At 37.9% G+C, this 12663-nt stretch overlaps 1 protein-coding gene across 2 annotated transcripts in view; it reads left to right on the plus strand.

The window, feature by feature from the left end:
- Positions 1-591: 591 nt before the first annotated feature.
- MSRA (methionine sulfoxide reductase A) overlaps positions 592-12663 on the plus strand; it is a 349549-nt gene continuing 337477 nt past the window's right edge. The window contains exons 1-2 of one of the 2 annotated variants that reach the window (XM_011970737.1): positions 592-1462; positions 1663-1737. Coding sequence is in view for 1 of the 2 variants with exons in the window: in XM_011970735.1 (XP_011826125.1) it covers positions 1450-1462 (13 nt within the window). In the remaining variant the exon portion in view is untranslated. The remainder of the gene's footprint in view (positions 1463-1662; positions 1738-12663) is intronic. The other variant, XM_011970735.1, reaches the window with a different exon arrangement.

Raw genomic sequence — 12663 nt, forward strand, 5'->3', positions numbered from 1 at the left:
TGAAAGTGACAGAATCAAGGACTAGAAGTCACTCTTCTGGGTTCTTTCTATGAAACAATGATGATTCTAGAATGTGGCTATTTTCTATGTTCAAGCCTCATAGGTAAAAGTGATTTCTTAAACCAGGTAAGCGTGTGAAGCACAGACTGGCTGTTTTGCTTCAAAAGGTATTTATGGTAAAAATAAAAGCAAACAGTACTTATTTAATCTTATTATATTGTATTAATATGAATTAAGTAAACAAGTGACTATGTTAGAACTTGAGATGTCAAAATATGAAAAGATACTTACTGTTATTAAATTTACCCTAGATGTTTTATTTTTCTTTTTTATTGTTATTTGTTTTGTCAAAAGAACTCTTCTCCTCCCTCCATCTGTAGTAAAATTTTGAATAGGTACAGTTTGTATTAGAGCCTCCTTAAAAATAAAGTTACAGATCAATCAATACTATATTCGTTCTCCATAGGATAAAGCATGACATTTCTGGGCATACAGTTTTAATTTTAATCTGCTTGCCTCCGTTTCTATTCTCCCATGAGTCTTTGCAGCAGGACAAGGAAAAGCAAGTCTTATAAAAAGAAATACAGTATGTGGTGCTTATTAAAGTTACATACATCTCTTCTCACAGGAGAAATTTGATTTATTGCAGGTTGTGCATATGTCGCATATGGACATTTCTAGGGAACAGATTCCTTATTGCTGAGCAGTGAATGGCTTCTAGTACTCCATTATTGCTCCGGGAACATGTTAGTAATAATTATGAAAGGTAGAATACCATGAAATCTGTAAGGTGATTTGGCAGAAGTCGATGCTGTTGGTGCCAGGATTTGGGTACCGTACCACGGTTTCCTGTTTTCAAATGTATTAATTGATCCGCAAAGGACATCTTTTGGAGACAAGAATTCAGACAGACTGGCACAGCCTGGACCTCCGCCAAGACTGCTCGGAAGGTTGCCATACTGGGAGCAAAAGAGTGAGAGAGAGAAAGAGGGAGAGAGAGAGGCAGAGGGAGAGCTGAGGAAAGAAAAAAAGGCAAGACTTGGCACAGCTCAGTCAAATCAGCTTCTTTTGTCTGCTTTCTCGGCTTGAGCTTCAGGAAAGAAAACCGTCCTGGGGTACAGAAAAACTCAGAACTTTTTGGTTTTCAAACTTAGAAGGCTTTTTAAGTCTCTTGGGCTATTTGAAAGTGTTGGTACATACAATGACGTTTAGTCACCAGTATTAAGGGAAATAAAAGCCTTTTTCAAAACGAAGCTTCCACAGTGTCCATGCATTTGGGAAATACCATATTTGATTTTTTGCATGTATGATTATACCATGAGAGACAGGATTAATATAGAAGATGGCAAGGCAAATTTCTAATAGAGGGAATATTAATTTTCTACAAAATAAAGTTTGTTCATCAACACAAACCTGCTTTCAAATCAAATCAGAAAGACATCCTTCGGAATGTGTTCAGAACGTAAGTTTTTAGATTTTATTTTATTTTATTTTTAGACATTTATAGACATTAACTTTTCAAGGAGCCTTTCTAAGATTTTATGCAGCCCAGCCAGGAAGTCAGAGTAAAAGTTGTTTTATCCATGTGTTTAAGAAAACGTTTTCTTAAAGCAACAGCTTTTATTTCTGCTGCTTCATGCTGTCCTAAACTACATCCCCCAGCAATTAGTGACAACACTGAAGACCAGAAAGGCAAGCTGAAGACACCAGACTTCGCTTGAAGGGCAAACAAGAAATGTGAGCTTGGTCATTATTTTTTTGTGTGTCTTTGCTCTGAACCATTTTTGGGAGGTGGGTGGGGAGGTGTCTATGTCTAAGAGATGTATGCGATTAGTGAATTCTCATTGTGAGAAGGAAATGATGAAAGGTGATTTTTATGATGTTGGCAGAAATGGCTGGGAATGGTAGAGAATAGAAATTTAAATCTTTTGGAGAAGAAGTGGTGAGCTGTGTTTGCAATACTTGGAGAAAAATTCCTTAATTTTGGTTGATTAGATTTTATAATTAAACGATTCTGGTTCTCTCAATGTTTTAAGTAGAAGGAAAATTTAGAAACTTTACCGATTTTCTTTTTAATACTACCTGGTGTTTTACTTAGATATATACTTTATATCTAATTTCTGAACAATAAATCCTTCCTATTAGGCCTGATTGTGATTGGATTGTGATAGTTCTGTTCTTAAAAATCAGCATTATTGTAGGAGAGGTTAACTGTAAGGCATGTGTTACTGTGGACCACCCTCATTGTAAGTATTCTGTTTTTAAAGAGAGTTTGAGTTGTAGGATTAGGTTATGACTTCCTATATTCATGTATTTTCTTTTTATTTTATATGCTGAAAGAATACAGGAAAATTGTATCTATTCACATAAGTACTCATCATTTTGGGCAGTATGAAAGACTGCCCCTGGATCTGTGCTTTTGTTTTGAGTATGTTATCATTGATTTGTTAATCCTTCGACAATAAAAACCTGTCTATAGCTTTCCATTATTGCGCGCCTTAAATGATCAATTGTTTCAGATGTTTTTTATAAAATTATAGTGACACATCAGCAATCCTGAAAATGGCATTTAATATATAAATATGATTGAAAAATATATGAAATCAGAGGAGTTTGAACAGTTAAGCTTAAGTATATTCTTCAACTTTTTAATTAATCAACATTTTGATTTTCAGTAAAATGAAATCATTTAACGTTTATGTGTGTTGCCAAAATGACAACCTTTGTTTAATAAGCTCCTTTATACACTACCTCGCTGATACTCCTAAAATGGACGCCAAGACATGAAAGACATGCTGATAGGCACTGGGAAGGAAATGTTTGCCTGACTGCAGTCTTCCTTTTTGAATTGATTACAGGATCATTCATGCCTATACTAAAAACAACAATATATGAAACAAAAAGAAAGTTCAGCAAATAAGTTTAAATGAGAGCTTCATTTTAGTACTGACCGTCTTATTGCCGATTTACATTTACTTCCATTTACTTCTTAAACATTTAACATAACTTCTTGCCTTTTAGGTTTGCTAAATATATAACTTATTTAATTTTTTAAGGCCTTTTTTTCTTGAAGTTAAAATAATTTTGCTAGCTGATTTCTTAACTTCTTTGCAGCGAACTCAGAACAAACTTATATCCAAACTATTTCATGTCCAATTATTTTCTAACAGTATGATCAAAAGTAGGTGAATTAAAAGACAAATATGTCAGAATATATCTTAAGAAATATTAAATTTTTTGATACTGGTAAAACTATATTTTACAGAGTGTATTAAACTTAAAATTTGATAAATATTAGTTATTATAGTCACTGAAGTTTCTTACCAGTAGCTTCTCTCTGGCCTACTCATTACATAGCTTAAAATGAAAGAAAATCTCCTATAAAGATGTTCCTTGTAAACCGGGTATAATAGACATGTCTTTGTGCAAGCTTTTTTTGTTTTAAAAAAGTGTGATTAAGAAGTTGCGTTGATTACATTTTTTTAAAAAGACATTTAGTTGTAACATAATGCATGCTGCTTTGCTTTTAGACCTTTTGTACTGCAAACACATTGACATTTAGGTTATTAACTATTTCCATATTAGTATTAATATTTCAAATCTTATTTTAAAATATATAAATACTAGTGGTTTGATTGTAAATGAACTCTATCTCAGCTCATATTTGTTGTTGTTTGAATTGTATAATATTGTGAAGTAAAATTATTAAGGCAGAAATGCATTAATATTTAACTGCTACTTGATGCCTATTATTAAATTCCATTTTGATGTATGTACCTGAACATGCAAGCACATTATTCTACAAATTAATGCGAACTTCTCAGGGAGCGTTAGTCCAGTATTTTATAATTACTGACTCATTTATTCATTTATTCAACAAATGTTTATTGAGCGCTCACTTAAATATGCTAATATTTTATTGATAAAGTTATTTTGGGTAATGGGGATGGAAGAGGGAATAGATTTAAAATAAAGTTTAAACGCCTAGATAGAAAAAGGCAGTACTATAATGAGATTTATTTCAACAAAGTATGTTCACTTTTCTTGCACAATACACATATTGTAGTGTGATTATAAAAAATCAGGAGATTAATTGTATTACACGTAGCTGTAAGAATCTTGTTTTATGACTATTTTGGTGGTTACATTTTATTGGCCAAAAAACTTGAGTTGTTCAAGTCTTCTGACAGACATGTAAAATAAGCAATTCAAATCAGGGAGGAAGAAACTAAGATTGAGCCCCTGCTCATATGCTGGATCTTACATATGTCAAAGCAGGTGTAATTGAACCTTCCAAGATGTGGCTGCAACGTAAACAACAGTGGCCTGTTTATGTGGGATTTTTTTCTTTCCTTTGTTTTCTGTTGTGAGACAAAGGAGGAAGATAAGGCCCATCCCACATCCTGAGGCCAGCATGGCCCTTTGAAAGAAAGTTTGCTAGGGGGTGGTGTATTTTAAATGGACCTATCAGTTCACTTTCTATATTCTAGTGGTTTGCGTGTGTGTATGTGTGTGTGTAAGAGAGAGAGAGAGTGCATTTAACTCAGTGGCCTAACTTTATTCCATGCAGTTGTTCTCTGATACAAAAAGGAGGCATAGGTTCATCTTTGAAGAGGAGATAAAAGTCACGTGATCCGAGGAGATGTGCTTGTAGGCTGCTTTGGTCGCCCAGGCGTGAGGCAGAGCTGCTGGCCCATGGAATGGAGATGAGAAGTGTCTCGGCCGCGGGTATACACTGCTGAGGTCATTCAGCAGATACTCCCAGAGGACTTGCTCTGTGCCAGGCAAAAGGTAGAATAGCTGCCCACAGGAATTCCTAATGTAGTTGGGTAGAGGAGAGGATAGGAATAATTGATGAATGTGGATACCTTTTCAGGTTACCAAATACCTTCGCCTGTTATTCTGTGTAATCCAAGCAGCCATGCTGGGCACAGGGACTGGTATGCAATGGCCACTTAATAAGTATTCATGGAAGAAGTAAACCGAGTGGTGAACTAGAGGATTATCTTCTTGAGTCTCATTTGACTAAGAGAGTTTTTTCCTTCATGGATGGGAAAACAAAAATCACTCTGCTTTCTTGTTTCTCTGTTGCTGGTTATGGGTTTAGAGGGGTGCAGCAGAGGGCCACATTATTTGTGACCATGTTAGGCTCTCTTGAGGTGGCCATTGGAGAAGATATAAAACAAGGACTTGCCTGGTATGGGGTGGCGCTGGACACCTGCTTTCTCTCTGGCCGGCTGTCCATTGTCTTGCATTCCCTGTGTCCTCATTTTCCCAAAGGATCCCATACTGTACCTTAGGACTTGGTGGTGCGGCCTGAGCATGCAGCCTGCCAGTGGAATGCCCAGTGAGTTGAAAGTGTTTCTTTTGAGGGCGGGACAAAGGCAGAGGAGATTGAGACAGAGAAGGTGGTGAGGGCAGTTGCGCAGAGCTGAGGGCGCTGCCCAGCAAGCAGCTTCAGTCCTGTTGTAGATGCAGCACCAGGGGCCTGTGAGGGAGCGAGGATGAATGTGGGGTCCTGAGTTAGACTGCAATATCAGCAACTGCAGGCGTTGAGAGGGCATAACGTGTTATTGGGGGGGCTGCATGAGGGGATGTAAATGGGTTGCTGAGGCCAGTTCATGTTGAACAGAGTCTTTCTGGGTCTTTCTCCAGGGAGATTTTGATGCCCAGGAGAGGGAGAGGCAGAGTCAGGATCATTGTGTGCAGTTCTGTGTCCAAGGCAGTGAGGAGCTGGAATTTAGCCTCTGCTTTGCTGCCCAAGCCCTGTGCCTTGATCTGCTGCAGGAAGGTACCAAGTCCCCATTGTGCTTGTGGAGGTTCTGGAGTGCATACACGCTTGTAATTGGAATAGCAGGTATTGGGAGAAGGTCAAAGGTCTGTGGCCAGCGAGGGCAGTGTTCCAGAATCTGACCACGGAGTCTAGGGGGCTAGGGGATGTGATCAGAAGTGTTCTAGAGAACATGGTGAAACAGGGAAGGATGAGTAAGTAGAAATTTAGATCAAGTGAAAGAAAAGGTTCTGAGAGTACTGGAGTTAGGAGTTTATTCTGAAACTCATCAGATTATGAATAATTGCACCACCTCTGCAAGGCTCAACTTAAAAGTTTGGCCATTATTTTATTTCTCAGATTATTTTATTTCTCCAAAAGCAAGCCGAAAGTGAAAAAAGTTACCTGTGTGTGTTCTGTATTTCACATTATCAGAGGAGATGAACATTTTCTCCTCTTACAGTTAAGACTCTTAGTCCTATACAATTAGAATACCCCTTATGAATGGATCTGGAGGTTTTGTGCAAAATATTGAAGAATTAGTCCCTCTGGAGTGATGCCATTCTTTTATCCTTGTCTATCAATATAATTTGTATCTATTTTCCTATTAACCCTTCTAAGTCATTGTACCTTATCTGAAAAGATCAAAGTGTTCTCAAAGACCCAGGAGTGTTTCACCTTAGCTGTATTCATGGGAAAGCTGCCTTTGAAACAAATAGTCCTTTACCATCATGGGTTAGAGATAATGTTTCTCAGCATCTCCCCAACCTGAGTTTGAATTTTGACTCAATTTTTTGGTTGTGGGACTTTGGCCAAGTTATGGAAACCCAATTTCTTCATCTGTAGAACAGGGATCATGGTATTTCCCTCACAAGATTTTGGGAGGAGAAATAAGGAAATACTTAGCATAGTGTCTGGTATGTAGTAAATACTTAATAAATTGTAGATATTATTTTTTTTAATTTTTTAAAAAATTTTTAGAAATTGATAAAATTTGTGTAACGTATATTTTACTGTCTTAACCATTTTTCAGTGGTATCAGGTACATTCACATTGTTATGCTACCATTGCCGTCATCAATCCACAGAAGTCTTTTCATCTTGCAAAACCAAAATTCTGTACCCATAAACAATAACTTTCTATTCTTCCCTTCCCCAAACCCCCCAACAGAGTCATGGCAACCACAATTCTGTTTTCTGTCTCTATGAATTTGACTACTTCAGGTACCTCGTATAAGTGGAATCATGCAATGTTTGTCCTTTTGTGACTGGCTTCTTCCACGTAGCATAATGTCCTCAGGATCCATACATGTTTTAGCACGTGTCAGAATTTCCTTCTTTTATAAGGCTGAATAATACTCCATTGTAGGGACAGACCTCATTTTCTTTCTCCATTCATCTGCCGGTGGAAACTTGGGTTGCTTCCACCTTTTGGCTATTGTGAATAATGGCGCTATGAACATGAGTGCACAGGTATCTCTTTGAGCTCCTGTTTCCAGTTCTTTTGGGTATATCCCCAAAAGTGGAATTCTGGGTTGACAGTTTCATTTTTTCAGCACAACTTCCGTTGTACCCCCTTCTTTTGCCTTTGTGGTTTCTGATGAGAAATCTGTCATTTGAATTGTTTTGACCGTCAGCTAAGATGTCCTTTTTCTCTCACTACTTTCAAAATCTTGCTCTGTCCTTAGTTTTCAAGGAGTGTGTTATGTTGTGCCTTTTTGTGGATTTCTTTGGGTGTATCCTGTTTGGGGATCATTCACCTTCTCAAATATGTAGGTTTATGTCTTTTGCTAAATTGGGGAAGTTTTCAGGCATTATTTCTTTGAGTACTTCTCCAGGTGTGCCCTCTTTCTCCTTTCCTTCCAAGACTTGGAGGATGTGAATGTTAAAACTTTGTTATAGTTCTACCAGGGCTTGATACTGATTATTTTTTAAGTCTATTTTCTCTTTACTGTTCAGATTGGGTAATTTCTATTGTTCCTACCTTCAGATTCACCTCCTCTTTCCTCTATCATCTTCGTTCTGCTGTTTAGCTCACCTAGTGAGTTTTAATTTCAGTTATTATATGTTATCTGCTATGTCTTTACTGAGACTTTCTGTTTTTAAAATTTTTTTCCTGCCCATTTTTGATTGTTTGTTGAAACATGTTTATAATGGCTACTTTCAAATCCTTGTCAGATAATTCCAACATCTGTGCCATCTCAGTGTTGGCATCTCTTGACTAACTTTTCTCATTTAAATTGAGATTTTCCTGGTTCTTGGTGTGATAAATGATTTTGATTATATCCAGGCATGTTAGGTACTGTGCTATGAGACTGGATTTTATTTAAGCCTTCTGTGTTAATAAACCTTCTCCGACACTGTGCTAGCAGGGAAAAGGGGGGCACTCTCATTTTGTGAGGTGGGGGAGTAGGAGGGTACCTTATTGTTGCTAGGTGAGGATGGAATTCAGGCTACCCATAGTTGATACTGTTATTTTTATTGATAGGTTTGTACTTGGTGCAGGAACCTGGACAGTGTCTGAGCTGTGTATTCCTTAAATTTAGCTTATGTTGTTGGTGCTACTTGTGTTTGATAACTTGTTTAATGATAGTTACATTCTCAAATTAGGAACTGAGCCTTCTTTAATCACTAATTACCCAGAGATTAGTATGTGTTTTACCACTAGCACATTGAATAAAAGAGTATAAGAGATGACATTATAGTTTCTACTTTATTCATTTAGAAAATTTATTTTTAAAATGAGAGAATACCCTACCTGGGTAAGATGTCCTTTTTTTTTTTTTTTTATTAACATGCGAGTTTTCATCAGACTTTTGCAACTTATTTTTAGAAGAGGTCGATATATTAAAAATAGTCAGAAGAAGCAGATTTGACTGAAGGCTTTAAAAATGTCAGTGATAAAGTATTCTATTTCATTTGTGAATTCAAACCTGTAGCTTCAGGTCAGTAACACAGATCTTAAAGATGATGCATATAACTTTGGAGTAATACATTGTCAGGGTTCTTACTGGTCATCTGTGCTGTAGCATTGACAGTGTGAGATCCCAGTTGTGCATCCCTTACTAACTGGATAATCTTGGGAAAGTCTCCAAAACTCTAAAGGTTGACTTTTCCTATAAGTGAAATGGCTGTCATAATACCGATATCAAAGGGTTGTTCAGCATATTAAATGAGATAATGTGCCTGAAAGCAATTTAGCTGATAGGTATCACAAACATGGGAGATAATTACCTAGTTTAGTTACTCCAGACACATGAGGGTGATAGATAAAGATAATGTACCTAATTCTGTATGCTTTTCAACTGTGCATTCCAATAGACTGTTATATATGTGTATATTTAAAATGCTTTAAAATTGTTTAAATATGGAAGACCTTCAAACATATAGCAAATTATTAAATAAAATACAATGAATACACATATACCCATTATCCAGAAGTGACAAATGCCATATTTATTTTCCTCAGATGTTAAAAAAAGACATTAACGATATAACTAAAGCCTTATTCTCTCACTTCTGAAGTTGGTGTAGAACACTTTCATGCGCATTTTTGTGGAATTACCGCATATACATGTAGCCATAAACAATATATTTTACATGTTTAAAAACTTAGATAAAGTATTTTATACTGTTGCTATCCTTTTGCAGTTGAAATTAGATATTTCTGAGCGTTATCTCTATTGCTAATGCAGGTATAAGGCTGTAGAGTGTCTCATTTTAGTGTAGCCATTCTTCTATGGATGGGCATTTAGAGATCTACCTTGTGCTACCCATGCTGTCATGACCCTCCTACACATCTAGGTGATCTCTAAGGGAGGACTTAGAAATGGAGCCCAGTTTCTGACTATTTCAACTTTACTCAGTAATGCCACACCATTCTCCTAACCATTTGTACTGTGAACCCAAAAGCGTTTGAGACAGGTCTCAATCAATTTAGAAAGTTTTATTTTGCCAAGGTTAAGGATGCATCTGTGACAGCCTTAGGAGGTCCTGACGTGTGCCCAGGGTGGTTGGGGTGCAGTTTGGTTTTATACCTTTTAGGGAGACATATAACACATCAATCAATACCTGTAAGTTGCACACTGGTTTGATCTGGAAGGGCAGGACAACTTGAAGCAGGGGCTCCTAGGGCATAGGTAGATTTAAAAATTTTGATTAGCAGCTGATTGAAAAAATTATCCTCAATAAGAAGGAATGCCTGGATTATGATAAGGGGTTGTGGGGACCAAGGTTTTATCATGCAGATGAAGCCTCCTGGTAGCAGGTTTCAGAAAGAATAGATAATAAATGTTTCTTATCAGATTTAAGGTCTGTGTTGATATTAATGCTGGTCTGCTTTTCCTGAATTCCAGAAGGGAGCAGGATATAATGAGGCATGTCCATCTCCCCTTCACATCATAGCCTGAACTGGTTTTTCAGGTTGACTTCGGAATGCCCTTGGCCAAGAGGAGAGGTCCATTCAGATGGTTGAGGGGGGCTTAGAATTTTATTTTTGGTTTACAGTACCCGTTTATATTCCTGTACTAGGGCATCAAAGTTCTTGTCTCACTGTATCTTCACCAACAGTTGGTAGTACTAGACTTTAAAATTTTTGTCAATCTCATGGGCAAGAAATATTTTACTGTTATTTTTATTGGTATAGCTGATTACTTAGTGAGATTGAGCATCTTTTTATATTGGCAATTTAGATTTCCTTTTCTGTGCATTCTCTGTATCCTTTGCACAGTATTCTTTTGAGTTTTATTCTTACTAATTTGTCGCATATTAACTAATCCTTTGTCATGCTGATTGAAAACACCTTCTCAATCTTTTTTTTTTTTTTTTTCATTTTCCTTATGGCAACTTTGGAAGTGAACTATGGAATATGTTTGAAAAATTGGAATGCTTTTGTTTTTCATTTTCAAAAGGGATTTTAGTGATAATACATGCTTACAACCCATGCTTTCCGATGAGGCAGAGAGGGCTAATGGGACTAATTTCTTAGAATGCTTCAGAATTTTGTCTCCTTAGTTAACATCTAGAGGAAAAAGTTTCTTCTTTTCCATGTAGACTTTTGGTCAACTTGACATCTTGGGCAGATTCTTAGTTCCCAGGCATCAATCATTGAATTAAAGACTTGTGGAGTTTTACGCTGTTATTTGCAGGGACTGCTATAGTACACCGATAATATAGGCACATTTCCATTGCATCTGCAATGTTACCAAATAGGAGTTCTAGGGTCCTTAGAAAGAATGTTCTGTTGATCCGATTATAATGCTTTCTATACAGTGAATAATCTCGGTGCAATAAGCACTTTCTCCTTCTCCTAACCAGTAGTCTTGCTAACAAAATAACTTAATTGAGAAATGCACACTGTTGGGGCAAGTGGATTGAGTTGTGGCTGAGGCTCCTTGTGTATCTTTTGTTGTGCAATCAAGTAGCACTTATTCACCGACTTTGCTCATGCTGTCCCGTCTAAACAAAACCCACCTAATCTCCCAAATCACTTTGCAAAACAAAAGAACACCCAGAAGATACAGAAACCAGGAGGACGGGGAGGCTGTGGAGTATTTTAGGCAGCACTCCCTCTTTCCCTGCTAGTCACCATGTATATGAAACTGCTTTAGTAATTATACATCTGTTTTAAAATTGGAATGGGAAAGGATAGTCTCTTCACAATCCTATAGGAACCCTCCTTGGTTGTTCAGACATTTGGCACCACTGCGTGTCTGCTGATGGTTTGCCACAGTCATAGGTGAGGTTCTAGGCAGATATTAACAGCTGGTGGAAAAGTGGGCTTGCAGACCCAAACGTGGAAGTCAGGCCTCGAGGTCTGGATCTCACAGACTTGCCTTTCTTAAGGACAGTGGCCATACGCTTTGCTAAGTCAATTCCAGTTGGCCTTGTTGTACTCGTTTGCCATTTACTGCAGGGCGTGAGCCTCCTTTCAGCATGTGGGAACCAGTGAAGTGTCCTCTCATTGGCTAGCTTTGATATTTTCTTCTTTCTCCACTTACTGAATTCTTCCCTAGAATCAGCATTGGGCTCCAGTCACCATCTCTGCACCATTCCTCTACTGTTTAAAAGTTTTAAGGAAAATTTTAATAAAGAGTGTATGAAAATAATGACTGTTGTGTAATTACAAACTCTGTTTTCTCTGTTATCTAAGTCAGTGCAACTCAGAGAGACTGGCAGACACACACACCACACACATTTCAGGTGAGGAAGTAGAGGCCCAGGGAAGTGAAGTGCCTAGCCTTGTTAGTAGCAATGCTAGGGCTCAAATCAAGTCGTCTGCTTCCAGATTTGTTGTGCTTCTCATGATTTCACATTTGTTCACTCTGTGATGGGACCACCAGGAGAATAGCAAGTTGCTACTTTTATAGTAGCCCCTCCATACACCCTTGGGACTGTGTCCTTAGGTCAGTCCTTCTGTCTACCACCTACACACCCACTCACCCACCCACTCACCTACCTACCCACCCACCCACCTATCCACCTACCCCTACCCTCACCCACTTACACCTCCACCTACCCCATCCATTCACCCTCTCACCCACCTACCCACCCACCAACCCCATCCAGCCAGCCAGCCAGCAGTCAGTCCATTATTCATTTAGTCTCTGAGTCCCTCAGTGCTGAGTGATAAGGCCACATCATGGATAGAACACAGATAACTCCTGCCATCACCCAGCTGATGGTACAGTGGTGAAGGACTACAGAGCAGTAAACGTGGCCAAGCGCAGTGACTGTTAGGACAGGAGAAGGGATCCTGCTTTTCCTCAGCTTCCTGTCTCTCTGCAACTCAGAGGGAGAATCAAAATTCACATTTTTTAGAGAACATGGATCTCTCAGAATATGAGAGTTTGATGAATGTTTTTTAAAATTTAACACTGAGTATAGAGCTCTGAA

This window comes from Mandrillus leucophaeus, unplaced genomic scaffold, assembly GCF_000951045.1.
Source record: "Mandrillus leucophaeus isolate KB7577 unplaced genomic scaffold, Mleu.le_1.0 Scaffold97, whole genome shotgun sequence".
Classification (NCBI taxonomy): Eukaryota; Metazoa; Chordata; class Mammalia; order Primates; family Cercopithecidae; genus Mandrillus; species Mandrillus leucophaeus.